A 26568-nucleotide genomic window follows, 5' to 3' on the forward strand; every position below is an offset into this window, starting at 1 on the left:
GGCATCCGTGACGAGGTGTGATTTTAATCAGCTTTTGTTGATTCACCAGCTGTGTCCTCTTCTGGGAAAATAAAATAGTCACCCATGCCTTAGTAACTCTAGGTTAGAAAAGAATAACATGCTTTCTGTGAGTCTGCCTTCAAAGCTTCTATTTCCCCACACCTGGTCCAGAATGTGGCAGCCAGGGTAGAACAGAGAGGAATCATGGCTTTGAACACATTGCAATAGTCTGAATTGGGTATAAATTTGTTTCCAGGCACATTTAAATTGATGCTTTCCCTAAGCGGAGTGGGCCAAGTGCTTGAAGAATCACCATATAAATCTACTGGTGTGTTAAAGTTGTCACTGGAGGCCTTGAAAATATATTCACCTGACATCAAAAGTGAGGGGGATAGTGATGAGGAATACAGCCTTCTCAGTGTCTGGATGGAAGTTCCTTCCTAGAGATGTACCAAGGGCACCTCCTTTCTCCCCATCCAACAATAAGATAAGGTTGCATGCCAAGGTCCTGTGCTGCACAGTTCCCCATTGACTGACACACAGATGTACATATTTAGGTTAATGGGCTAAAACAGGCCACAACTTTATTGGTTACAGATGTGAGTGGTTTCATTGGGTGAAGCCAGGCTATATCTTGACTCCTGCCTGTCTGCAGGGAATAGAACTACGGGTAAACGACCAGAAGGGGGAGCCCTATGACTTACATCAGTGATGGCCAAACTTGGTCCTCCAGCTGTTTAGGGACTACAGCTCACATCATCCCTAGCTAACAGGACCAGTGGTCAGGGATGATGGGAATTGTAGTCCCAAAACAGCTGGAGAGCCAAGTTTGACCGTTACTGACTTACATCAAAGAGGGGCACCCCGAGGGGTTCCTGTTGGGGTTGTGGCATGGCCCTAGCCCAGGCATCCCCAAACTTCGGCCCTCCAGAAGTTTTGGACTACAATTCCCATCTGCCCCGACCACTGGTCCTGTTAGCTAGGGATCATGGGAGTTGTAGGCCAAAACATCTGGAGGGCCGCAGTTTGGGGATGCCTGCCCTAGTCCATGGACAGGATTCAAACTCTTGGATCCCTTTGAGAGGATATGCTTATCGAGGAGGGGCAGGCAGAGGCTACAACCTCTCCTCCCTTAAACAAAGGCTTACCCAATGCCTAACCTTACAAAGTTGTGGCGATTGCTAGGTAGGCAAAAACCAAATGGTTTTGCTAGGTAGGCAAAAACCAAATGGCCGATGGCAATTCGGCCAGTTGGAAAAATTCCTACCTGGCCCCACCAATAAGGCAGCCGACATTTTCCCATAGCAAGGGCGTGTCATACCAAAGCTTAAAAAGAGGGTGGGTTGCTTGGGAGATTTGGCAAGGAGGTGAGAGAGGGAAGCCCTCCTGGCCGTGCCCCCCACCAGCATAGATTGGCCGGGTGGGCATGACACAGCTGGGAGTTGGCACAAGGGGGGCATCAATCGCCCACCCCTGAGCCAGATCATCACAAGGGCCTGGATTCCCAGCCTCAGTGCTGTCCAGCACGAAAGATCTTTAGAAGAGGGTGGTGAATAGATAGATGGATTGGTTTAAGTTGCTGTTGTTTCTGATACCGTTAAAATATTGGGGGGTGGGGTGGGTTTCTGTTGCTGTCTTGGGTACCATTTGTGGCAAGGCAAAATACTAATGTTTTAAAGAAACAATTTAAACTTTGAACATGATAACTTTATTTCCTGTAAAATTTCATTTTACGTTAATTTTGTGGTGAAACTCAGTTTTGGCAGTTAGAATCTGAGTGGATTTTATTTTATTTTATTGTAATTTACTTTTTAAGTTGCTGTGGCTTGCCCTGGGACCTTATAGTGAAGGACAACAAATAAAGAATTATTATTTCAAAGGTTTTCTAATGGTAACATGTGTCAAAGGGGAAATAATTCCCATGTTCCCTTCAAAACGTCACATCATAAAAAGCATTGATCATCAAAGTAACTTTCCCAAATAAAAAGAGATTCTAACAGCCCATTCATGTGTAGAATAATGCATGCTCAAGTCGGTTGTTCTAGAGCAAAATAAGGCAATCGGAGAAAATTCCAATACAAAACAGTCTTGGGTTTGCCGTGTGTTTTGTGTTACTAAAGGCAGAAAACCCTTTCATAACTTTTTAGTCTGATGGTAGAGGTACAGTATATGGAAAAAGCAGTGGGATTCCTAAGAACAGCCTTTGCCTGCTGTGAGACACTGATTTCTTTCCAGCATTTATACCATTGTATGCTCAAAAAGGGGTGGGGGGAGAAAAGTTATATTCAAGAAATGTGTAATTTTTACCTGGAGATTGATTTTCCTCAGAGTGAAAGCTAGTAGGTTGTAATGTGCTTTCTTAAGATATGCTGTGTCACAAGCCTTAAGTTGTGAAATATGTAATGTTCCTTGACGACGTATGTTATATAACAAAGTTAATGTGTAATGTGACCTACCCAAGGCTTTCTGGTCATGAACTGGAAATAAAAACAGACTTAACACTATTACATTATGTGCATGGTTTTGGAATTCGGACTGTTCTCTCTCTTACATGTCAAAGCAAGATAAGTAACTATTGAGAAATTGTCCATAAAATGTGTTAATAGAGCAGAAGAGGAAGAGATAAATAGATTTAAAAAAAATAGAGGATGTTTTAGTACACATGCAAAAATGCCAAAAATACTTTCATATATCTTTCATCAAAACAGAGAAAGGAGTTCTAAAAGGGAGCACAGTGTATTTTATAACCTTTAGGGAAGAGTGGAACCAACATTTTGTCATTTCAAGGAGAGTGACTCCCATGATGTAATCGAGATCTTAGTCACAAAAATGACATAATAATGCATGTAGGTGTTTTCAGAATGGGACTACATTATTTGGTTTTATTATTATTATTATTAATCAAATTTGTATGCCACCCCCTTACCCGTAGATCCCAGGGTGTTTCACAACAAAAATTGTTTAACCTTTTTTATGTTGTTGTTGTTGTTGTTGTTGTTGTTGTTGTTGTTGTTGTTGTTGTTGTTGTTGTTGTTGTAGTAAAACCAGCAGCAACAACAGCTCTAGGATGTATCCAGTATGACACTAATCAAAACAGGTACCATGGGGGGGGGAGTTGAGGAGCCAAGCGCCCCCCAAATTTTCAATGAGAATGCCATCCCCCTCCCTCCGATATTCTGCTGCCTGTGGCTGACTTCCAATTAATCCCTCTCTCAAACATACATTCATTCACAGTGGCACCATAGCCAATTTTTTCCTTGCTATTTCTGAACTATCGTTTCAGTATACGTAAAGGCCTATTTGTGTCATAAAGAACTGATGAAACTCTCTGTTGACTCTGTCAAACTTCTTAATGAGAGAAGTGAAGCAATGCATTTTCGCTCTTGAATCTTCCAAAGAAATATGTAAATCTTAATACCATAAAGATATTGTTCATTTCTAGATAGAATTGATTTTCTTTTGTTCTGTTTTTAATATGTTTTATTATGGCTTATTTCTTTCAGGCTTTGTAATACCTATTTGGCCTTTCTTCTGATTCTTTACTTATGGAACTTATTTATTATCTTAAAGACCTTAATACTTTAATTCTTGGGTTTATTTTCCTAATCCTATTATGTTTTCATTTTTATTTAGTTAATAGTTTGCTTAGTTAAACATATTCAGTCATTTTATTATTCATAAATAAGATAATAAGCCTATGAATTCATTTTTTCTCGAGTGTTCTATAGCTCGGGAGCATGGAGTTCATTTAGGCGGCAGTCCTGCATATACAGGCATCCCCCAAGTTACACGGGGGTTATGTTCCAGACCCCTGCGTGCATAAGTAAAACTGCGTAATGTGGGGAGGACACTCTAAACATACTTTAAACCCCCTAGCTGCTGTTCTGTCTTCAATCCATAACAAAAATACTGCATCCGTTAATATCCACAACTAGAATTGAAGCTCTGAGGCTGGCAGGAGGCTGGAGGATGCACAGGAAAGTGGGGGCTTCTGTTAGGCAGAGAGTCTGAGCAGCCTAAGTAAAGCCCCACTGTGCCTCTAGTCTCTTTGGGGCTCCCTTCACCCTCACTGATGTCCTCTTTGGGCTCCATGGAGGCTCTCCAGCTCAAGTCAATTGTGTGTAAGGAGGGGGGGCACACCTGTACTTATCTGCAGAGAAAGCCACACTGAGTTCAAGAGGACTTACATCTGAGCAGGCATGTATAGGGTTGTGATCTTAAATGGGTTGGATCCATACATGCCCAGCGCAGATCCATGGAAAGCAATGGGTCTTGTCAGTCATGATTGGATTCAACCCAGTGTGTTTATTCTAAACTTAAGGGGCTTTAAGTTAGTCACAACCAACAAGGACCACTGCTTTCAAACTTATTTTCAACAAAGCAATGCTGCCATCTGGGGGTTGGGGGTGGGTGGGCAGAGGGGGTGCCAAATCCCTAGTTTAAATATCCGGGCAAGTCCTAGGTAATAGAACAATTTTACATTCTTAAACATACATTGTGTTTCTTAGATGGCAGACTCAAATTAATTGCTACAGTTTTATTGTGGCTTTCCTTGTAAGTCTCTCTCTCTCTCTCTCTCTCTCTCTCTCTCTCTCTCTCTCTCTCTCTCTCTCTCTCTCTCCTCTCTCTCTCTCTCCCTCTCTCCCCCCCTCTCCCCCCCATTTTAAGTTATATTTCAGGTGTGGGAAACCTTTGACCAGATGCAAATATTGCTGAACTTCAACTCCCAACATTCCTAGTCATTAGCTATGCTTGCTGGGATTGATGGGAGTTGTTGAGCAATATCTGCAGGAGAGGTCTGTTTTAGCAGTCATTGTACACATGAAAATGATGATGATGATGATGATGATGATGATGATGATGATGATGATAGAGATTTACATTTCTGCTCCTTAACCTTTAAATGCTCCTTATATCTATTATACTTCATGCTCTTAAAATTTTGTAACAAGTGACTAAGAAATTAAATGTGTTGTTATTGGTGTTGTTGTTTTGAAATTCTTTCTACCCACAGTTTTGTTTGAGCTCTTTGCAATTCGCAAGTTGAAATATGTATGCCTTATGTAGTTTAACATTTGTTTAATTAAAGATTGGTTTAAAATCTGACAACGATTTCTTCCTTGGATATTTTCCGTAATATAAAACAGCCACAATCGCTTTCCTAATGTATATATGTAATTATTGCTGTAGTTTACAGGTAATTAATAGTGTCTATGTTAATTGGGCTTCATACTGTCTACTGAAACATTCTTTTAGAAGCTTCGTTTGTAGTATCAGGATATTAACAGGACTTTTAATTAAAATGTGCTTTGATGAATATCAAATTCACATTTTATTTGGGCAACACAACAAATGATTCTTTGCTTGTGGAAGGCAGAGGTTGAGTCTCCAGTTTTTCAACCCAGGACTAATTTGCACTGCAAATAAACATATTTGGATTAATGTATTTGGTGTTTTCTGCTAACAGGTTTTTGTTGGTTTTGTTTCTTTTGCATTTTGAATCAAAGTGGTGCACCAGCAAAACATGTCCACTGGTGTCTTGAATTAATGATGCATCTCCTTTAATGGAAGCATGTGAACATTAATTGTCTAGACAGATTACAATATTCTGCATTATTGTAGAATTATGCAAGCCAGCTGATGCCATTGCTTTGACTATACGCCCATCTACTTTGGCAAAGTTGTTTAAGACATTAAAATTCCCAGGACCTCAAAGGAGTATGAATCCCTTGTTATTAATGAAAATCTGCCTTTCCCAAGCTGGTGCTCTCAATGTACTTTGGACAACTTCCATCAGCATCACCCAGCAAAAGCAATAGACAGGGACTGTTGCAGTTTTATTTCAAACAAGGTTGGGGAAGATATAAAATCTGAGGCTGCTCCATGTATCTGATTAAATGAGCATTTGTTGATTTATTTATATAATAAATGTTCACTCTTCTCTCTCTTGATACCACAGTGTTGTTGTACATTACAACTGTAAATCAGATCTAAGACATTCCATATAGCCTTGAAGTTCAGTAGGTGCATGGGATTTCATTTGGCTTCTCCATCATGGATTCTTCTCCTTTTCCCTAAGAGTAATTTAGTATTTTCATAAGATTCTTCTTTTATCACGGAATTCTGTCCTTTAGCAGTCACAAGCCTGACATGAGCACTCTTAAAATTCTCCTCGAGGCTAGTTTCCAAACCTCATATTCAGACATTGGAACCAGACTGGCATGAATGAGAGGTGGCCAACAGCCCGGAGGAATAGGGCAGGGCCAGAATAAGGAGGTTAATCATTTCATCCAAATGCTGAGGAAATTGCATTGGAGAAGAACATCCTTGAGAGCAGCAGGCAGTCTCTTACAAGGGTAGAGACTGTGAGGATAATCTCAGAGACTGGCTATACCCAGAATTTAAACTCTGTCCTGCCTGTCGTATTTTTAGGACTGGATGACATGCCGGATACGGACAGAGCCTTCTAAATGTAGGATTGATCAGCTCCTATTCTAGAATTCTGAAGGATTGAATGTTCACCATCTCTATACTCTATGCTTACCGGAGCCACAAATTGAGTCTAATAGGCTCCTTCTCAGCCAAGACTTCCTGAAGTGTTCACATACACTAGGGGTGGGCAACATGCTGCTGTCCAAATATTAGAATACAATTCCCACTTTCCCTGACCTTCGGCCATGATGGCTGGTGTTAATGGGAATTGTAGTCCAACAGCATCCTGACACTGGCTGATCTGATCTTTTCGACTCAGTGCAGAGATAAGTGGCAGTATATTTTGAAAAATTGCTGATGCTCATTTGTTTTGTGGAATGGATTAAAACACATACACAAATGTGCACTCGCCCGAATGCTTTCTACATTTGTTACCTTATACAGTGGTACCTTGGGTTACAAACGCTTCAGGTTATAAACGCTTCAAGTTACAAACTCTGCTAACCCAGAAATAGTACCTCAGCTTAAGAACTTTGCTTCAGGATGAGAACAGAAATCATGTTCTGGTGGCGTGGCGGCAGCAGGAGGCCCCATTAGCTAAAGTGCTGCTTCAGGTTAAGAACAGTTTCAGGTTAAGAACGGACCTCCAGAATGAATTAAGTTCTTAACCAGAGGTACCACTGTATTGTAATGTGCACCATGCTTACCTGAGTACAGTCATACCTCGGTTTAAGAACGCTTCGGTTTGAGTACTTTCAGTTTAAGTACTCCGCGGACCCGTCTGGAACAGATTAATCCACTCTCCATTACTTTCAATGGGAAAGTTTGCTTCAGGTTAAGTACACTTCAGGTTAAGTACAGACTTCCAGAACCAATTACACTCATACTTCGGGTTAAGTACGCTTCAGGTTGAGTACTCTGCGGACCCGTCTGGAACGGATTAATCCACTTTCCATTACTTTCAATGGGAAAGTTTGCTTCAGCTTAAGTACGCTTCAGTTTAAGTAGTCTGCGGATCGTCTGGAACGGATTAATCCACTTTCCATTACTTTCAATGGGAAAGTTCGCTTCAGGTTAAGTACACTTCAGGTTAAGTACAGACTTCCAGAACCAATTACACTCATACTTCGGGTTAAGTACGCTTCAGGTTGAGTACTCTGCGGACCTGTCTGGAATGGATTAATCCACTTTCCATTACTTTCAATGGGAAAGTTTGCTTCAGGTTAAGTACGCTTCAGTTTAAGTAGTCTGCGGATCGTCTGGAACGGATTAATCCACTTTCCATTACTTTCAATGGGAAAGTTCGCTTCAGGTTAAGTACACTTCAGGTTAAGTACAGACTTCCCGAACCAATTACACTCATACTTCGGGTTAAGTACGCTTCAGGTTGAGTACTCCGCGGACCTGTCTGGAATGGATTAATCCACTTTCCATTACTTTCAATGGGAAAGTTTGCTTCAGGTTAAGTACGCTTCAGTTTAAGTAGTCTGCGGATCGTCTGGAACGGATTAATCCACTTTCCATTACTTTCAATGGGAAAGTTTGCTTCAGGCTAAGTACGCTTCAGATCAAGTACAGACTTCAGGAACCAATTGTGTACTTAAACCGAGGTACCACTGTATAATGTTTCTAGGCCAACACTTACCTCAGTGTGGCCTCCTGTGGAAGGAGATGGTCACATTACTTCCCTCTGACATGGTTTTGCCCAAATGCCTTCTCTACCAGGAAAAGAAAAAAGCTGTGTTTGTATTATGATGATGACATTGGTTGAAGCCACATGTGAATCTTGAATGTATGCCCTAGGAGTAGACCAGTGAGAGAACGGTCCCTCCTACGTCCTGCCCCAGGATGCCATCTGTGTCATATGATTGGCACCTGAGGTAACTTTGAGTTACAGCACAGCCGGATGTCTCAGGGATCCTGCCACAGATCATGTGTGGGAGACAGTCTTCTAATTGCTTCATTCACCACCCCACAAAAATAATAAAATGAACTCCCTAGATAAGAGGATACCCAGAACCTAGCTTCACATGTCCCAATGGGCAGAACATAATAAGCATATTTGTTCAAACACACAAATGCACATTGTTGGGTGTGTGGCCCAATTCTTATTCACTCCATGTCACTCCATGTACATTTTTTAATTCAAAAATTAATTATATGTGATGGTTAGTTATAGATAGGCGTTCCTAGTGTAGTATGGAATATTTTATTTTGTCAAATCTGACAAGTTTAATACTTGCCTTTCCTAGATACTCTTGATAACTCCTTGAACCAATTAACTTCTCACGGTTCCTTCTGTATTTATATGTTGATGTATTCCTCTGAATATTGATTCTCTTAGTAATAACATCTTACATGCTAAACAAGAAAGCCAGGAGCAACACATCTAAACCACTTCTGCGGAAGATTGAATTAAAGAAACATTGTAAAAAATCAGGCAGTTATTCATTGCTTTGAAAAATGTGTTAGGGGGTGAAAATGGATTTGAAGGTTCTTCAAAACAAAGTGGACTGCATCTGCTATGTGTTTCTGGAATGATCAAGCGATGACAAGCAGCTAATAGGTGAGAAGACTGAGCTTACTACTTTCTCAGCCTGTGAAAGTATGTGTACAGGATTGCAGATACTAATGAAGTGTCAATTTATTGTGTGGAAGACCAGAGGGAAGTGGGAAGATAGCAAATATTAGAGAGATCATTGTAAAGGGAAAAATAATATGGTGTGGTGTGATGGAATCAATCTCTGAGCATTCTTAGGCACAGGAGAAGGAGAGAAAGGATTTGTATTATAGGTTTATATTGTTTATTCCCAGACAGCTTGAACATAACATTTCCCATGTAGCATCTTGTATTTGTGCTCTGTTGGCTCAAGGTTAGTTTCTATCAATGGGAGTATTTCAGTAACTGATGCTGGGACTATAAAGTAAGATTCATTTGAAAGCAGCTTTACTATCTCCGATGTCAACTCCGAAGTTCAACAGGTTGCAATAACATTGATCCCTCCTGGCCTTATCCCTGGGCTCATAAATCTGTTTGGGATATCAATATCCTTTATACTAATAGCAGATCCATTCTCTGAGTACTGATCCTTATCAAGCCAACACCTACCCACAAGGGAGAGATAGCAACAGGCTTGGAGAAAACTCAAGCTTTACACAACTGCAAGAAACTTTAGGAAAAATATTGAATATCATAGGGACCATATTTGAATAATATGATCCTGCTTTGCCGGGATGCTGTGTGAATAATGTTATGCAACCACATGAGCAGGATGGATCATGTGGCTCTATCCCACTTGATTGGCAATTTCCTTCCCTGCACTCCTTCTCTGCAGGGTCCATATTGCATGAAAAAAGACCCACACAATCAATCACTTCTATGTGTTCATGTTATCTGCACACCTAAACCTGAATGGTGGGATAGTACTACAAAGAATAGATTTCTCATGTGCGGACACATGTGGAAACAGCAGCATAGTCTGCCTTCAGCTGTGGCATTTTCCCCCTGTAACATTTTATTAAAACTGGGAATCCTGTCCACTACCAGAAAAGGGCATTGCTTCTGTTGAAAGTCTTACACTAGAAGGTTGCGTTACACTTACAGGATAAGATAGCAGCTAATGCTTTCGCTTGCTTGTGGATGTTTCATTTTGCTTAGAGTGTGGCAGACGTCAATTATTTTTAATTAGACTGGCAAGCCCTTTTCCTCGAGGCTGACACAATGACACCTACGAGGAATATTGTGCTTCTCAAACAGAGGCATTCTTGGCTCTCATCAAGTATGCACATTGGTTTCTTGTTATGTAACATTGTGCAGTACTGTGCAAACTGTGCTCTTCAAAAGATCTGGCTGGTCTTCAGGACTGGAGTTTTCTTCCCCAGAAAATATGAAAGGAAAAGGGAGACGAAGCAATTGCTTCTTGCTGAATCAACATTCACTGCCAAGAGCATTTCAAGGTTTTTCATCCCCTTTCTTCAGGCACAAAACACACCCAAACTTGAAACCCCTTCAGTTGTTTGTTTATTATGTTATCCATCTATCGTCTGCCTCCCTTGCTTCAGCCTGATTTTATGCATTGGGTGTTTGACTAGGGAAAATCTGCAAGCATACAGCTGTAGGCACATAAACTTCCATGTGATCTGAAACGCCAAATACTGTAAGTGGAGCCCAGTTCACATGGAAGCTGACACATGTAGGGTTTTTTTCCTTGATGCCCCTCTGTTTAATTTTGCAAGCCCTCTGTCTGACTCACACATGTGACCCCTATCACATCTTTAGTACAAGTTCAGTGCACAGTGTACGTTTTTTTTAGACTGCCGCGTGCTCCCTACTCTTCCACTCCAAAAGAATGGTCTGTTTAGGTCTTCATATCCCACTCCTGTGTTTGGGGTTTCACAATTTTATGGGCAATCAAAAACTGGAGCTGTCAATAAGCTGTTTGTTCACTGGTTTGGACTGCACTCCTTTGGGCTTGGGCAATGCCTTGCATGTCAAGGCCCCAAGCCCCCCCCCCATTTGATGAATAATAAAACACAGGGACACCAGTATTTTAAGTTAATGGACGAATTAAGGCCATAACTTTATTGGTTACAGAATGTGAGTGGTATTGGCTTAGACACTGGAATTGAACTGACTATATCTGACTCCTGCCCGCCATCCAGGTAGTCCAGTAAGGGTCAAGCACCATTAGGGGGAGCCCTGTTGATGTACATCAACTGAGAGCTCCCCCAGGGTCCCCGATGGGGTTGTGGCATGGCCCTACCCCACACCCGGGCTTCGGACAAGATCCACACCCCCGTATCCCTTTAATGGAATACCCTTAAAGAGGAGGTGACGGCCACAACCTCCCCTCCCATGAACCAGGTTTTACCAATGCCTAACCGCCAAACCTAACAAAGTTGTGACAATTGCTACAAGGTAGGCGAAAACCAAATGGCTGGTGCTAATTTGCCAAGTGGAAAAAATCCTACCAGGCCCCCTCAACAAGTGACCAACCGAGGTCCATAGCAAGGCCAAGATGCTGAACGCATGAAAAGAGGGCAGGAGGGTAGGAGATCCGTGGAAGCAGGAACCAAGAGGAAATTCCCCGGCCACGTGGCTGCTTAAGTATTGTAAGCCATGCCCCCTGGCCAACCAGATTGGTCAGCTGGGGGGCGTGACATGGCCGGAACTCCCCTATGACGTGGGGGCACTTCCAAGCCCCCACTATGCATGGGGAGAGCACGTGGCCTGCCCGCAACACCATCCCACTGGAAAGTGGAGCGGCCTTCTCAGCTTCCTTAAACAGACTGTCATTATCACCAGCATAAACAACTATTGGGTTCTTTAGGAACCCAATGCCCTGTTCATATGTTGGTATGGTCATGGCATCATCACCACCTGGCCTGTTTCTCATTTTTGTGATATTTGTAAATATGTGATATCCTAAATTCATGTCCTCACCTTCGCCTAGATGGAAAATGTGAATATACCTTAATACTACTTTATGTCAGATGGTCATTCCACAGAATTTTTTTTTGCCAAGAAAGAACATTTTTGGGGAAAAAAGTATTCAAAAGTCCTTGAACGTCATCTAATATGTGAAAGATTGACTCCCATTGTTTGCTACATTTCAGCTTTTCTCTTTCAGCGAAACTATGAAAGGAGATATATTAAAATGTTTTAAAATGTAAAAGGTCAGACTCAACAGGCTGCTTCAAAACTTTAATAACACAAGTAATTGTTAGAACTATTAAGAACTGTGTTTCCTTTTCATGGTGTTCTCATTGTAATGGCAAGGTCAATTATGCCAATTATGAAAATAAATATAAAGCAACATTTTATATTGTTTTATATAAACAACAAATGTATAAAACAACATTCTTTTATCAAGCAGGTAACTTTTTGAAGCAGCCTTGCCCTAAAACAGCAGAATGATGATCCTTCTTCCTGTGATGATTTATCTGTGGCCTATAAGCAATGCTATTAATGAAAGGATTTCCAAGCCCAGTATTGTATTATTCATGGCTGATGATCTTGGCATTGGAGACCTAGGATGCTATGGAAACACAACTTCAAGGTTTGCCAACACACTTGATGATATATATGTACATTTGGCCTTAGCTTCAAAAGAGATTGTTTTGGGCAGAAAGCTTGTGGAAGATCACAACCACAATTGTATTAGGAAATAGGAACATGTCCCATGGTTTGGTTGACTATGCCTGATTCATGCAGATGCTGGATTGGTGGTTGTTGTTGTTGTTTAGTCGTTTAGTCGTGTCTGACTCTTCGTGGACCAGAGCACGCCAGGCACACCTGTCTTCCACTGCCTCCTGCAGTTTGGGCAGACTCATGTTGGTAGCTTCAAGAACGCTGTCCAGCCATCTCGTCCTCTGTTGTCCCCTTCTCCTAGTGCCCTCCATCTTTCCCAACATCAGGGTCTTTTCCAGGGAGTCTTCTCATGAGGTAGCCAAAGTATTGGAGCCTCAGCTTCAGGATCTGTCCTTCCAGTGAGCACTCAGGGATGATTTCCTTCAGAATGGATAGGTTTGATCTTCTTGCAGTCCATGGGACTCTTAAGAGTCTCCTCCAGCACCATAATTCAAAAGCATAAATACTTCAGCAATCAGCCTTCTTTATGGTCTGTCTCTCACTTCCATACATCCCTACTGGGAAAACCATAGTTTTAACTATATGGACCTTTGTCGGCAAGGTGGTGGTAGTCCCATCCTAATCCAAGTAAGGATTAGTGATACTAGTCTCAAGAGTGTGGCTTTATGTCTCTTTCCCATCACTCGTGCCACTACTGATAAGAAAACAACAGTAAAAATCCAAAGGGCAGCTACCTAAGCAGCAGAAAATAGCACAATATATTTTTTTAAAGGTGTAGCAACAGACCCTCCAAGTGTCCCTGTTTTCCAGGGACAGTCCCGAATTGATAAAACTCATCCCGGTTTCTGATTTGATCCTACAATGTCCTGCTTTTCATTAGAACATCCCTATTTTCATCAGAGAAATGTTGGAGGGTATGGAGTTATGTAACCCCTGAGCCAAGGAGATAAGTAACTTATACAACCTTTAGAAGACATCTGAAGACAGCCCTGTATAGGGACGTTTGTTTAAAGTTTAATGTTTTATTATGTTTTTATATGTAGGAAGCTGCCCAGAATGGTTGTGCCAACCCAGTCAGATGGGTGGGGAATAATAATAATAATAATAATAATGGAATACGAAATCCCAATTTTCATTGGAGAAATGTTGGAGCGTATAGGGTTGCCAGCCTCAATAGAGGACAGGACTTCTGTGCCTTTAATTGCCCTGCTCTCTTTTGAGTCTGGAATCCTTAAAGAGAAACCAGCAGACCCTTTGCTTGGAAAGTAAACAAAGGGTCTGCTGGTTTCTCTTTAAGGTTTCCAGACTCAAAGAGAGCAGGGCAATTAAAGGCACAGACGTCCTGTCCTCTATTGAATCTGGCAACCCTAGCTGCAGCCCTAGACAAATGTAGATACTTCTAATTGCATTCACTCCAATGATCAAAGGTGCACTCAATTCACCATAAAATTTGGCTTCATGTTGGATTTGTAGGACACCAACTGATGCACTATAAGCCATAACGAGAACTTTAAATAGTCTGAACTCACTTGTGTTTACATATTCAGAATACATGCCCTTGAATTTGTCTTCTTCTTTTTTCCCCTCCAGGACTCCTAACATTGACAAGTTGTCTAAAGAAGGAGCAACACTGACCCAACACATAGCAGCCTCACCACTATGTACCCCAAGCAGGGCATCTTTCTTGACAGGCCGCTATTCTGTCAGATCAGGTAAAGGATGTTCTTACGCCTTTGTTAGATATCAGGGCACAGCAATTCAAAGTAGGGATGGAGAGGAGCAAAGCAGAAGACCCACCACTGCATCCCTTGTACTGCTGGCTCTTGGCCAACACAGAAGGCAAGGGCATCTTAACTTGTCCACCACACCAGCTCCAGGCTGGCGTAGCTGAGGAGTCTGATGATCAGTCCCTTGGGGGATCTGCAGGGCTCTGGACCCAGCACATCCAAAGTTGCCACTGCCCTTGTCCTGCCCCCAGCCCAGAACACCTTGTTTTGGGGCTGTCGGTGGTAGCTTTCTGGCTTGGCACAGTTGGGGATTCTGATGTGAAAGAGCCCCCACCAATACTGGTGCTCCTCACTAGTAGGCATGCATCTCTGCGGGTGGTGCTGTCGTCTAAACCACTGAGCCTCTTGGGCTTGCTGATCAGAAGGTTGGCGGTTTGAATCCCCACAATGGGGTGAGCTCCCGTTGCTCAGTCCCAGCTCCTGCCAAGCTAGCAGTTCGAAAGCATGCCAGTGCAAGTAGATAAATAGGTACTGCTACGGCGGGAAGGTAAACAGCATTGGTGTTCCGTTGCACCAGAAGCAGTTTACTCATGCTGGCCACGTGACCTGGAAAGCTGTCTGTGGCCTGAAAGCAAGATGAGCACTGCATCCCCATAGCCGCCTTTGTCTGGACTTAACCATTCAGGGGTCCTTTACTTTTACCTTCGACATGCATCCATTGGTTTCAGTAGGTCTCCTCATCTGAATATGACCAGAGTTATATATCACCCAAAGTGTATGCTAATGAAAACTGGTTTGCCTCCTATTTGATTCCTTCAGGAATGGCTAGCCTGCACAAAGTTGGGGTCTTCTTGTTTTCTGCTTCTTCTGGTGGACTCCCTGTGGAAGAAATAACATTTGCTAAACTTCTCCAGCAGAGGGGTTATTCTACAGCTCTCATAGGTATGGCTGATTGACACGCTTCCTTTATCTATTGGTCTTAAGAAATTTATACCCTGCTTTTCTGACCCAGAATTGTCCCTCAAAGCAATCTACATGTTAAAGATGGGCTATCAACTAAGTAAATGAAGCAATTAAGAAGAAAAAAAAGCAAACTGGAAATGCCTACAGCAATTCCAAACAATAAAATACAGTCACTGAGACTTTCTGAAATAACTCTTTTTTTGAAAATTACTTTTCAATGCAAGAGACAATTCTTTGGGCGAGGTTAGCCATTAGTGTAGGGATGTGGGTGGCGCTGTGGTCTAAACCACTGAGCCTCTTGGGCTTGCCGATCAGAAGGTTGGCAGTTCGAATCCCACAATGGGGTGAACTCCCGTTGCTTGGTCCCAGCTCCTGTCAACCTAGCAGTTCGAAAGCACCCCCCCCCAAAAAAAAAGTGCAAGTAGATAAATAGGTACCGCTCTGGCGGGAAGGTAAATGGCGTTTCCGTGCGCTGCTTTGGTTCGCCAGAAGCTGCTTAGTCATGCTGGCTACATGACCTGTAAAGCTGTCTATGGACAAACGCCGGCTCCCTCAGCCTGTAAAGTGAGATAATAATAATAATAATAATAATAATAATAATAATAATAATAATAATAATAATTTATTATTTATACCCCACCCATCTGGCTGAGTCTCCCCAGCCGCTCTGGGCGGCTCCCAATTGAATATTAAAACAATACAGCATTAAATATTAAAAGCTTCCCTAAACAGGGCTGCCTTCAGATGTCTTTTAAAATTAGAATAGCTGCTTATGTCCTTGACATCTGATGGAAGGGCATTCTACAGGGTGGGTGCTGCTACCGAGAAGGCCCTCTGCCTGGTTCCCTGTAACCTTACTTCTCACAATGAGGGAACCACCAGAAGGCCCTCAGCGCTGGATCTCAGTGTCCGGGCCGAACGGTGGGGGTGGAGACGCTCCTTCAGGTATACAGGACCGAGGCCATTTAGGGCTTTAAAGGTCAACACCAACACTTTGAATTGTGCTTGGAAACGTACTGGGAGCCAGTGTAGATCTCTCAGGACTGGTGTTATGTGTTCCTGGTGGCCGCTCCCAGTCACCAGTCTAGCTGCCACATTCTGGATTAGTTGCAGTTTCCGGGTCACCTTCAAAGGTAGCCCCACATAGAGCGCATTGCAGTAATCCAAGCGGGAAATAACCAGAGCATGCACCACTCTGGCGAGACAGTCCGCCGGCAGGTAGGGTCTCAGCCTGCAAGATGAGTGCCGCAACCCCAGAGTTGTCTGTGACTGGACTTAACTGTCAGGGGTCCATAGCTGCCAAGTTTTCCCTTTTCTCGTGAGGAAGCCTATTCAGCATAAGGGAAAATCCCTTAAAAAAAGGGATAACTTGGCAGCTATGCAGGGGTCCTTTACCTTTACCGTAGCCATTAGTAGTAACAGCAGCCCCACACCTTGCCTAAAGAGGAAATGGCAGCATTGGATCTGTGAGATAGTTATAGTCTACCTGAAAAAAAGATAAAAAGCATCACACCCCACTGTGATCAGTGATCAGTGAACTAAGCTTAACGGGAAACAGAACATTCAGTGGGGCGACAAACCCACCTAGTGGCTGTGCCCCCTTTTCTAGGATCAGATAGGTACATTAGCGACCAAAAATACTGGTCAACTTATCCAACCTGATTTACTTTCCACCATGAGGGTAAAAACAAAAACAAAATAATGGCACCTGCATTTTCAAACGCTTTTGAGGAAACTAGGCGCAAATTTAAAAATGAGAATGTTCACTGAAAACAATTGATAGCCGTTGCATTTGCTTGTGGATTCAAAAGTGCAGTTCCTGCAAATAAAATGCTGAACACATTCTGCAGTTTCCATGGATATTATGGCCATGGAATAAAAAAGTGGGGTGGGTGGGAGGGAGTACCACAGATATAAATGTACTGGATCCATATGTTCCTAGCCCTAATCTTGAGTCACTGTTCAAGGTCCCATATTATTTGTTTGCGTAATTTATTTACATTTGAAGAGGTTATACGTTGCTCTCCAAACAGTAGTCCTTTAGCCTGGCTAACATACCTCTCAGTCAACATGACAACATTGATCGCTCACATAAAAATAAAACAGAAGAACCAGAGAATAATAATAGCATGATTAAAAGAATGGTTGTTTCTTACTAAAATATTAGATAAATGTCTGTAATTTATCCTATTTTATTTATGATTATTTTCTAAAGCATTTACCAACTGCTCAATGTTTTAAAATCCCTACACAATATGCAATGTGAAAACCCCAATATCATTAAAACAAACGTGCAGCATCAAAGCAGTAAAACAGTAGTATAAAAGCAAAGAAAAATAATGCAGGGAATAAACACACACACACACACACACACACACACACACACACGGTCTGATCTAGTGCAGTGTTTCTCAACCAGTGTGCCTCCAGATGTTTTGGGACTACAACTCCCACCATCCCTAGCTAGCAAGACCAGTGGTCAGGAATGATGGGAGTTGTAGTCCCAAAACATCTGGAGGCACACTGGTTGAGAAACACTGATCTAGTGGGTCAGCAAAAGCCTGGGCAAAATGTATGTCTTTACAAGATTTCTGAAGCAACTAATTGTAATATACACACATGCACACAGCTTGATTGCCGCCCATAGAACCCAAATGTATCACATATGGAAGATGGAAGGGCATTCCATAGTATAAGGGAAACAGCAGAAAATTCTCATTTTTGATAACTGCCCTATGATGTTCTGTAGGGTGCTGTACTGCAAGTAAAATTTCCCCCAGTAATATTCTAATTTATTCTCTGGAAGCTAAATAGATGTAATGCTCGAGTTGTCCTTGGGTTGCTAAATCATGTGTGCTTTCTTGATGGAAAAACTATAGTACGGATCTTGAAAGCTCTGTTAATTTCATTATTACAGTCATCTACATTCACTTCAATTAACTTATTCATGGAAGCAGCTTACAACTCACCTTGCCATCTAGCTGGCTTTAAATTTACTTGCACAAAAGCAGTCATTTTAACTTGAAATGTAATGTTGATACAGCGCTGCACTTTGATGATATGCGGCGTTACTGCTCTGCCTGATGCCCTGTGAAATTCCAAATTAATCATAAAGAATCGGAAAATTCTCTGAAGAGTAAGAACAAAGAACAGGAGCATTAGAAGAGCCCTGCAGAATCAGGCCAAAGCTATCTAGCTCAGCATCCTGTTCTCCCAGTGGCAGAACAGATGCCTGTGGGAAGCCAGCAAGCAGGACCTGAACATAGCCGCTCTGCAATGTCCAGTAGAGTGATGAAAATTTGCACAAAAGAGGAAGGAAGCGTACCAATTGTATATCAATACATAAAGTGGAAAAGCTACAAGCCTACAATTTATTTAAATATCTGTATGAAATATGTGTGTTTTCCCTGCATTTAGGAAAATGGCATCTTGGGATTAACTGCAACAGCAGTGATGACTTCTGCCACCACCCTTTAAATCATGGATTTGATTACTTCTACGGGGTGCCTGTGAACAATCTTAGGGACTGTAAACCTGGTCACGGAAGCGTGTTTAGCGCTGGACTGAAGATGCACATCCGTGCAGCACTCCAGACCACGGCGATTGCTCTGATCTCTTTGGCGGTTCTGAATTACATTGGCCTTGTCAGAGTTCCCCGCAGAGTACTGGGCTACTTCTTCTTAATAGCGGCAGTGATGGTTGGAGTTTTGCTGCTCTTCTTTTATAACTTCCGGAATCTTAACTGCTTCTTGATGCGAAATCACAGTATTATCCAGCAACCCTGGGACTATGAGAACCTCACTCAGAGATTCACAGAGGAAGCCAAAAGGTTCATAGGAAGGTAAGGGTGTTCAGTTTTAAAGTGTTCGAATTTCAGAGTGGTGGCTTGTTTACAGAGGTGCCTGTGATTTGGCAGGTGAACAAAGCGCCGCTCATTTCCCATCCCTTTGTGTCGTTATTGTTGAAAGGTAACAAATTGTGTGTGAAGACAGGGAAGAGGCATACATTTGTAGACACCCTCTAATTCAGCCCGGAACTTCATCTGTGTTCATTCAGAAATCTCTGAGGTTCAGCTCCTTGCATTCTTGCTCTTCTCTCCCCTTCCTGCCTACAAACTCTACTGTCCAAAGTCCCAGTCCTTTCCTTGAATTCCTGCTCTGATCTCTAGGTCCTGCCTACACATTCTACAGCTCAGGATTGCTGCTCAGCTTGTTGTCATGAAGTCAAATGGCGGCCATCAGCTTACCATGGGCACAGAAAATCTCCTGGATCTGCTGCCTGTGTAGCACCACAGATGGGTTGTTAAGATCCTGGCAGGCCCCGACCACATGGCTGGTAGTGTTAATGACTCACAAATTTTGCAGCTTGCTCTTTAGAAAGATTTATTGTATACTAATCTATTTGTCCACTTAGCCAAGTATTGTCCACTCTTGACTGTCAGCAGATGTCCATGTTCTCCAGCAGAGGTCTTTTGTAATCACAGTGCATGAGGTAGGGGCTGGGTGGGTGTAGTGGCGCTGGTTGCTTCCTCACGAGTAAGCAGCTCCAAACCCCGTGCTTGGTTTTTACAGGGTTTTATTATATACATATGTACAAGACAGAGCATCAAAAAGCATGACTGTACTATTCCGATTCAGAATCCGGAAGCACCTCCCGTCATGACTTTTGCCAACACAGCCCCCTGGGCACCCTAAACCTCCTCCGTTGCTCCCTCCTCCTTTCTCCCCTTATCTGTTGGGGTGAGGGTGCTGGTGGAGTGCCTTCTCCGCTAGAGCTGCTCAGCTGAGGGACCGGCTCTGTATCTTCTGGAGCCTCCCCCTTGAGAGTGCTTTGGTCCGCCCCTTGCAGCCCTCTGGAAACGTAGCCTCCACAGCATCCCTCAGGGTCTGCACCTCCTTCTGAGCCGCAGTCCCACCTTCCGGAGGAAGCTGCCAGACGCTAGGCTCTGGGGCTCCGGCTTCACCCGAGAGCCCCTGTCCCGATCTACCGGGCTCTCCGCTGACCCCTGGTGGTCCCCTGACAGTGGGTGCCACCCTCACAGCTGTGGAGGTTCTGCTACTTGCCAGAACCAGGATGGTTTAGTGCAGTGGTAAGGAGAGCACCAGATTGGCAGTGGCTCAGGAGGGTGGGTAAGTATCATGTGGTCTCTGTGCTCACTCTTTTTTCCATAATTGGAATTGTTGCTGATGTTAATTTGATGGTGCAGAATTTTTTTTTTTTGTGGGAATGCAATATGGCGGGAGATACCCTGAATAAAACCAACTCCCTGCTTAGATATACAGGTAGGTTTGTCATTTTTATTTATGCAAGGGAAAGAGGTCTAGGACAGGCATAGGCAAACTCGGCCCTCCAGATGTTTTGGGACTACAACTCCCATGATCCCTAGTTAACAGGCCCAGTGGGCAGGGATGATGGGAGCTGTAGTCCCAAAACATCTGGAGGGCTGAGTTTGCCTATGTCTGGTCTAGGAGGTAAGTGTTGCACTTTTCTCTGCCAGAAAACTATAATTTGTAATAGCATTCCACCCTGGAAGTTGTGTTTGACATCTTGGCTTTGAGTTTGGCACAAAAAAACCACGAGGTGCCTCTGAGCATGTGCAGAGTATTTCCCCCTCTGTACTGCAGAACCACAGCCAACCCTCACAGATCTGCAGTTAGAGAAAAGGACTTCTGGGATATGACTTCCCGGCTCTGGGTTTCTGGGAGGTGTCTCCTACCTACACATTTGTGTCCACAGTAATCAGCTTGAATCTCCAATGTCTTCGCCACCATCCTGACTTGCCATCCCAGTCCTGTAAGGAGCACCACTGCTGTACCCAGCCTCATCGCGGCTGCCGTGGTTGGTCTTTTGTATCACCTGTTTTGCTAGGCATTGAACCTACCTGGGGTCTTCTGCTTGCAAAGCATATATTCCAGGTATGGCCCCATGCTGGGGTAGCTGCTAAACACTAGCACGGTGAAGATGCATTTTGCTAAAGTGAGCCCCTCTCTGAAAAGGAAGGCAAACTAGATATACATGAGTCCCAGCTACATCCAACAGAACTTATTATTTTCCATATGTATAGCACATTAATTTCAATTTACAAGTGGTTAATGGTGTAAAGACAGCAGCCCTCATGTGTTAATTATTTTAATTAACACTATAGTCAGCGCATTTGACACTCATGCCTTACTAGAGCAGTCTTTAGGAGATCTTACCACATTTAAAATGAATTTACTTCTTTCAAATATGTCTAGAAGCGATTGTTTTCTCAGTGCATTTCTGCACTGAGATGATGGGCCACTACTGTTGGAGAAAAAGAAATGAAACCGCATCCCCCTGAATCTAAATAGAAAAAAAGAGAATGATTGTTAAGCACTTTCCTTTAAAAGATTGATGAAGTTTCTGATTTCTCTGAAATTTTGTGTGGCAAAAGCTTGGAAAACCGTCTGTGGGGTAGTCCACAAGAATTATGAGTAAAACATTTGTTTTATATTTGGGATAATAGAGAAAGGAGTGTGTGCGCATTTGCAAGAAGAAGAAAAGTTGGACATTTGCTTGAGACTGACAAAGCCTGTTTATAGTCTCATGGATAGCAAAGCATATATCATTCTCTGATGCTGTATATCTGAAGATTTAAGGCTGTGAAATAGGGATGAGAAAGTAAATGTCAAAAATGTATGTAGCTGTTTGAAGGCATAGAAAAATGACTCTGCATAGGAATAGATAACTGAGACATAAAATTATTTTGTTTTAAAATATATAAATCTTAACCTTTGAATGGAAGCCAAGCTCTTCTCATTTCTATTCTGTATTTGAACAAGATAGTAAAACTCAGCCTTTATTTGTTCCTGGCACTTCAGGTTTTTATTTTGGACTCAGGTTTAAATTTAGTCCTACTTTTAAATGCCATTTTGATATGACATACTTAAAGCTATAAAATGGGAGCTGTACCAACAGCAAACTCTCTTTGGCTTAAATAATATTTTGTTTAAATGGCACATTTTTCAGTTTTATAGTTACAAACAGGGCTTTTTTTCAGCCAGAACTTGCCGGACCTCCTCTTAGGTGGGCACCATTCCCATTGTAGGAGAACAAGGGAGGCATCCATGTTGAGTTCTGGTGCTTCTTTTTCTAGAAAAATAGCACTGCTTACAAGTATATGTAGTTTAGTGAGAAGGCCATAAAGTGTTTCTTTTTGAGGTATGAACTTTTAAAAATAATAGGATATAACAAGCAATTCCATGGTTAAAGAGTGCAAAATGAGTACATAGGTTTGCGTGTTCAGACCTTTAAACCTTCCCCTTAAATAAATTCACACAAGACTCAAATTTTGGTTTGGTTTTTGGCAGAATTTAGGACACTACTTTATTGATTACAGATTGTGAATGGTTGTATAGGCTCTGGTTTGACTAGCTCCCTGCACCATTGCAGGTAGCGCTGACCCAGAGCTCTACTGTAGGTCAGCCAAGATTGAACACCTGGAATGGCAGAAAGCTGGGAACGTGCTATGTCCACCAGATGTCCCCCTGGACTCAAGCATGGGCATAACCCCTCGCAGGGCTGACCAAACCACTGAGTCCCTGGATTCCCTTAATGGAATACCCTTCGCATAGGGATGGCGAGAGCATTCCCCCATCCCTATCACCTGAACCAGAGCCTATCCACAACCTTACAAGTTGTGATGATTTGCTACGCGGCAGGTGAAACCCAAATGGCACCAGCCAATCAGCCAAGTGGGAAAAAATCCTGCCATGCCCCTGTCCCAACGACAGACGACACATGATGGCATAGCAAGGTCAAGTGTGCAAGCCCTAAAAATAGGGAGAGGTGGCCGGGTGTTCTGATGCACTGACCAAGAGAGAAAGCTCAGGGTCACATGCATTGGCATATATAGGTCCCTTGATCCATTTGGCTAGCGTCCCATTGGTCAGATTAAACCCAGCATCAAGGGGCCAACCAATCGGGTGTTGTGGCTATCTCACCCACAACACAAGGGTTTGGTTGCCAGGTCTCACCGCAATACATGCCCTCTTTGAGGGAGGACACGATATTCAGGGAGGGCATTACTGGAACCTGGCAAGTCTCATATCCTGGCCTGCTGTTCTTCTGCTTTGCTATTTCTGCCTATTCACCTGCCCTCAAACAGGGAGCGAAAGAAACAGAGAGAGTGACAACTGAGCCCATTAACAAAGAAATAAAGAGAAGTGAGAGCAGTAAGGAAAAGGAGGAACCCAGACAAGGAGAAGGTGTACCAACGGCATCCTATGGTACTCTCAAGTTGGCATGTTAGAGGCTTTCCATAAGTCTACAATTCTACATTAACCCATAACCAGTGGACCCCAAATCCATTTTCCAGGTACTTTCTTCCATCCCTTGCAAGGCTTTCAAATATTTATCATGAGGCATTTTAATCCAATTCACATTTAATCAAAGGGGAAATGGTCAAACTTTAAAGTTTAACCTTTAAATTCAATTCAAGGTGGAATTCAGAATGTTTTTGAGAAACATCGTTTTTCTGAATGTTTCTCATTTTACTGTTCTTACTTTATTTATATTTGTATTGTTTTGCTGCCTTGCCGTTCACCAGTCTGGTGTCCTTAGGTAGTACCAAGTGCTAGATTGAAATGTACTAAATAATATTAATAAGGATAGCAATATGGCTCCTGGCAAATTCTGTCTGAGGGAATGCAGGTCTCGACAGAAGAATTGTTGCTAATCTCTGTTGTAACGTCACCTTTATTCGGTTCAAGGAAGCTTGGCGCCAGTTTCAACAGGCCTGTCACTCATTAGACATACATAAGCAGTATGAGCGAGAGCAACTACAGCTACTTGCTGAAACAGCAGCTTGAAGGCTCCTTTCCTCCATTCAAGCTTTGGGACAGTAATAATAGGAGCCATGTTGGACACCAGGATGTTACAATTCTCAGAACCCTTAACAAAAATAGTTCTCGGGATTATTTTAGGGAAGCAATGCGCTTTAAATGTGCCTGGAAGCTATGGTGTAAATGTAAACAATTGCTAGTGGAGACCACTTCATTTCAGACTGATTGACACTTCTTTCCTTTCCTTTCCATAAAACAAGACATACATGAGAAAGAAGGGGGTGGGTGGGTTAGTCAGGTTCTTTTTATCTCAGAAACATGACACACACAGAGAGAGGAATGCATTTAACCACCATGAAGAAGAATTATTCATATGTTAAACAATGTTGTATTGGGCTTCTAAAGTTTCATGGCCATATGAATGTGTATGATGTTTTATTTATTCAAGCTCAGAGTTTGCTTTATTGTCCCCTCAATGAATAAAACTTAAGATGTGTTGAGAAAGGTAAATTGTGTAGAAGGGAATGGCAATAAATTTTCAAAGGAGCTGTTTGCTGAAGTGCTTCAGTTAATAAAACAGGACTTTAACTGTTATTGTCAAATCTCCGTCCCACTTACAAGCCAGTGTGCCATTCTATTTTCAAGGTTACAGAAGAGGTAATCAGTCATGATCCCCACCAGGGTTTGGCGTAAGAAAAATAGCCATCTCTGATTTTCTAATCTAAAGGATATTAATAGATGAGATTCTTCACCTGAAAGCTAGCTGTCAATCAATGCATGGTAGACTGAAAAAGCAAAAGCAGTGAATGATTTTAAATCCATTGGTATGAACCATTGATTAGATACCTGTTCTTGGAGTAAGAACTCTTTGTTGTAGTGGCATCCTTTATATTGCTTCTGGGGTAGCTATCTCATGAAAATGGGCATTTGTAATAGAAGTGGTGACTTGTACCTGTCCTGTATTTATCGCTGTAATCCTATGTTCCCATTAGATGCCTGTTGCAAGAGATATAAGTTCTCCTTTGCTACTGTTTTTAATCAACCTGCCTTAGTTATTGGGTTCTGCTACATGGGAAATGGGATTGCTGTCTTGCAATTTTAGCTTTGGGCTCTCAAGATCTCTGTTTGATTCATTACTATGTGGTAGATGACAAGAGTTAAGCATTTCCATTCCCAGTCACAACTTCTTGCATGGGAATGAAGATGACAGGAACATTGCTGTCTGGATAATGTGTATAAATGATTCTTTTTTTGTACAAGGCAAATTATGCAATATGTAATTGTTTGTGTATTGTGTTTATTATGATTTATATACAGGTCTACTCAGAAACAGCTTTCACAGCTTCCACTAAGGCTTATGGGTATAAGATTGGAATCTTTATCAATTAATAAAATGTACTTATTTTCAAAATGTATGCCCTGCATCTCAAAGCAAGAAACCCTTCCACTGGTGGTTGGTGTGAGAAATTCAGGTCTTGATCCTCGGTGTGAGCGAAGGGATAGGTTATGAATCATCATTCTCACTCCTGAAACTTTAGAGGGCATGGTTTCCAATGAGAAAGCCATTTATTTTGTTGCACGGAACTTGTTGTTTTGGGTTCCTTTGGGAGGAAAGGTTGGATATAAATTAAATAAATAAATAAATGGGAGTCAAGTCACAGAGAAATGACCTCAAACATATCTGAATGGTGGAACCAGAATGACCCAAGAAGGTTGCTCTAGAACAGACACATCCAACAGGTAGATCATGATCTACCGGTAGATCACTGGATGTCTGTGGTAGATCACTGGTAGATCACTGGCTCCCCCCAAAGAAGCTCAACAACTTTGGCTCCCCTAAAAAATGCTCAACATTTTAGCCCTTCACCCCCCCAAAACAGGGCTTTCCCGCCTCAGAAAAGCTCAACAACTCTGACCTGAACCCCTTAAAAATGGGGCTTTCCTCCCTAAAAAAAAGCTTAACAACTTTGACCTGAACACCCCAAAAGGGGGTAGATCACTGCCAGTTTTTAACTCTATGAGTAGATCACAGTCTCTTCGGAGTTGGCCACCCCTGCTCTAGAAGGTGACCAAGAGAAAAACTCCAAAAGCTGGCTTTTATTTGTAAAAGGGTGGTGTCAGGGGACCTCAGTACAGTGAGCCTCTGCCCATCCTCCACACCAGCACCTCGACCAGTGAGAGCAGTAGCAGCAGGTCAGGTGGGAGGAATGAGGAAGTTAGCGGGATGAAGCAGTTGAGGCTCAGCGATGTTGGGGAGCCTTTGCTCCGCCCTGACCAACAGGTGGAGGGGAGCAGGCAGCCGCTTCCATCGCCTGATTTAAGGCGCACGCCAAAGCGGAAGGTCGGGGGGTGGCGTTTTGGGGTGCTGGATCTGTGACAGGAGGCGCCCACTCCCGGATTCTGCGAGTGACTGAGAGGTCATGTTTTTTGCTATCTCTGCACTGTAAATACTATGCACAATAAAACTCTTAAAGACAAAGCGGACTCGGGCGTTGTTACTCAAGAGCACCCTTACAAGTGGCAATGGTTTTTATGTATGCCTTGGATTGCA

General features: G+C 42.6%; 1 protein-coding gene across 5 annotated transcripts in view; it reads left to right on the forward strand.

Moving 5' to 3' along the window:
• STS (steroid sulfatase) overlaps positions 1-26568 on the forward strand; it is a 95515-nt gene that overhangs the window by 10775 nt on the left and 58172 nt on the right. For 3 of the 5 annotated variants that reach the window (XM_060273480.1, XM_035116353.2, XM_035116359.2), the window contains 4 exons: positions 12309-12491; positions 14114-14235; positions 15070-15192; positions 18631-19054. In XM_060273480.1, coding sequence (XP_060129463.1) covers positions 12346-12491; positions 14114-14235; positions 15070-15192; positions 18631-19054 — 815 coding nt within the window. In that variant the 5' untranslated portion in view covers positions 12309-12345. Of the gene's footprint in view, positions 1-12305; positions 12492-14113; positions 14236-15069; positions 15193-18630; positions 19055-26568 lie in introns of all 5 variants that reach the window. The other 2 variants (XM_060273483.1, XM_035116354.2) reach the window with 1 other exon arrangement.

The sequence above is a fragment of the Zootoca vivipara genome, chromosome 4 (genome assembly GCF_963506605.1).
Source record: "Zootoca vivipara chromosome 4, rZooViv1.1, whole genome shotgun sequence".
Lineage (NCBI taxonomy): Eukaryota > Metazoa > Chordata > Lepidosauria > Squamata > Lacertidae > Zootoca > Zootoca vivipara.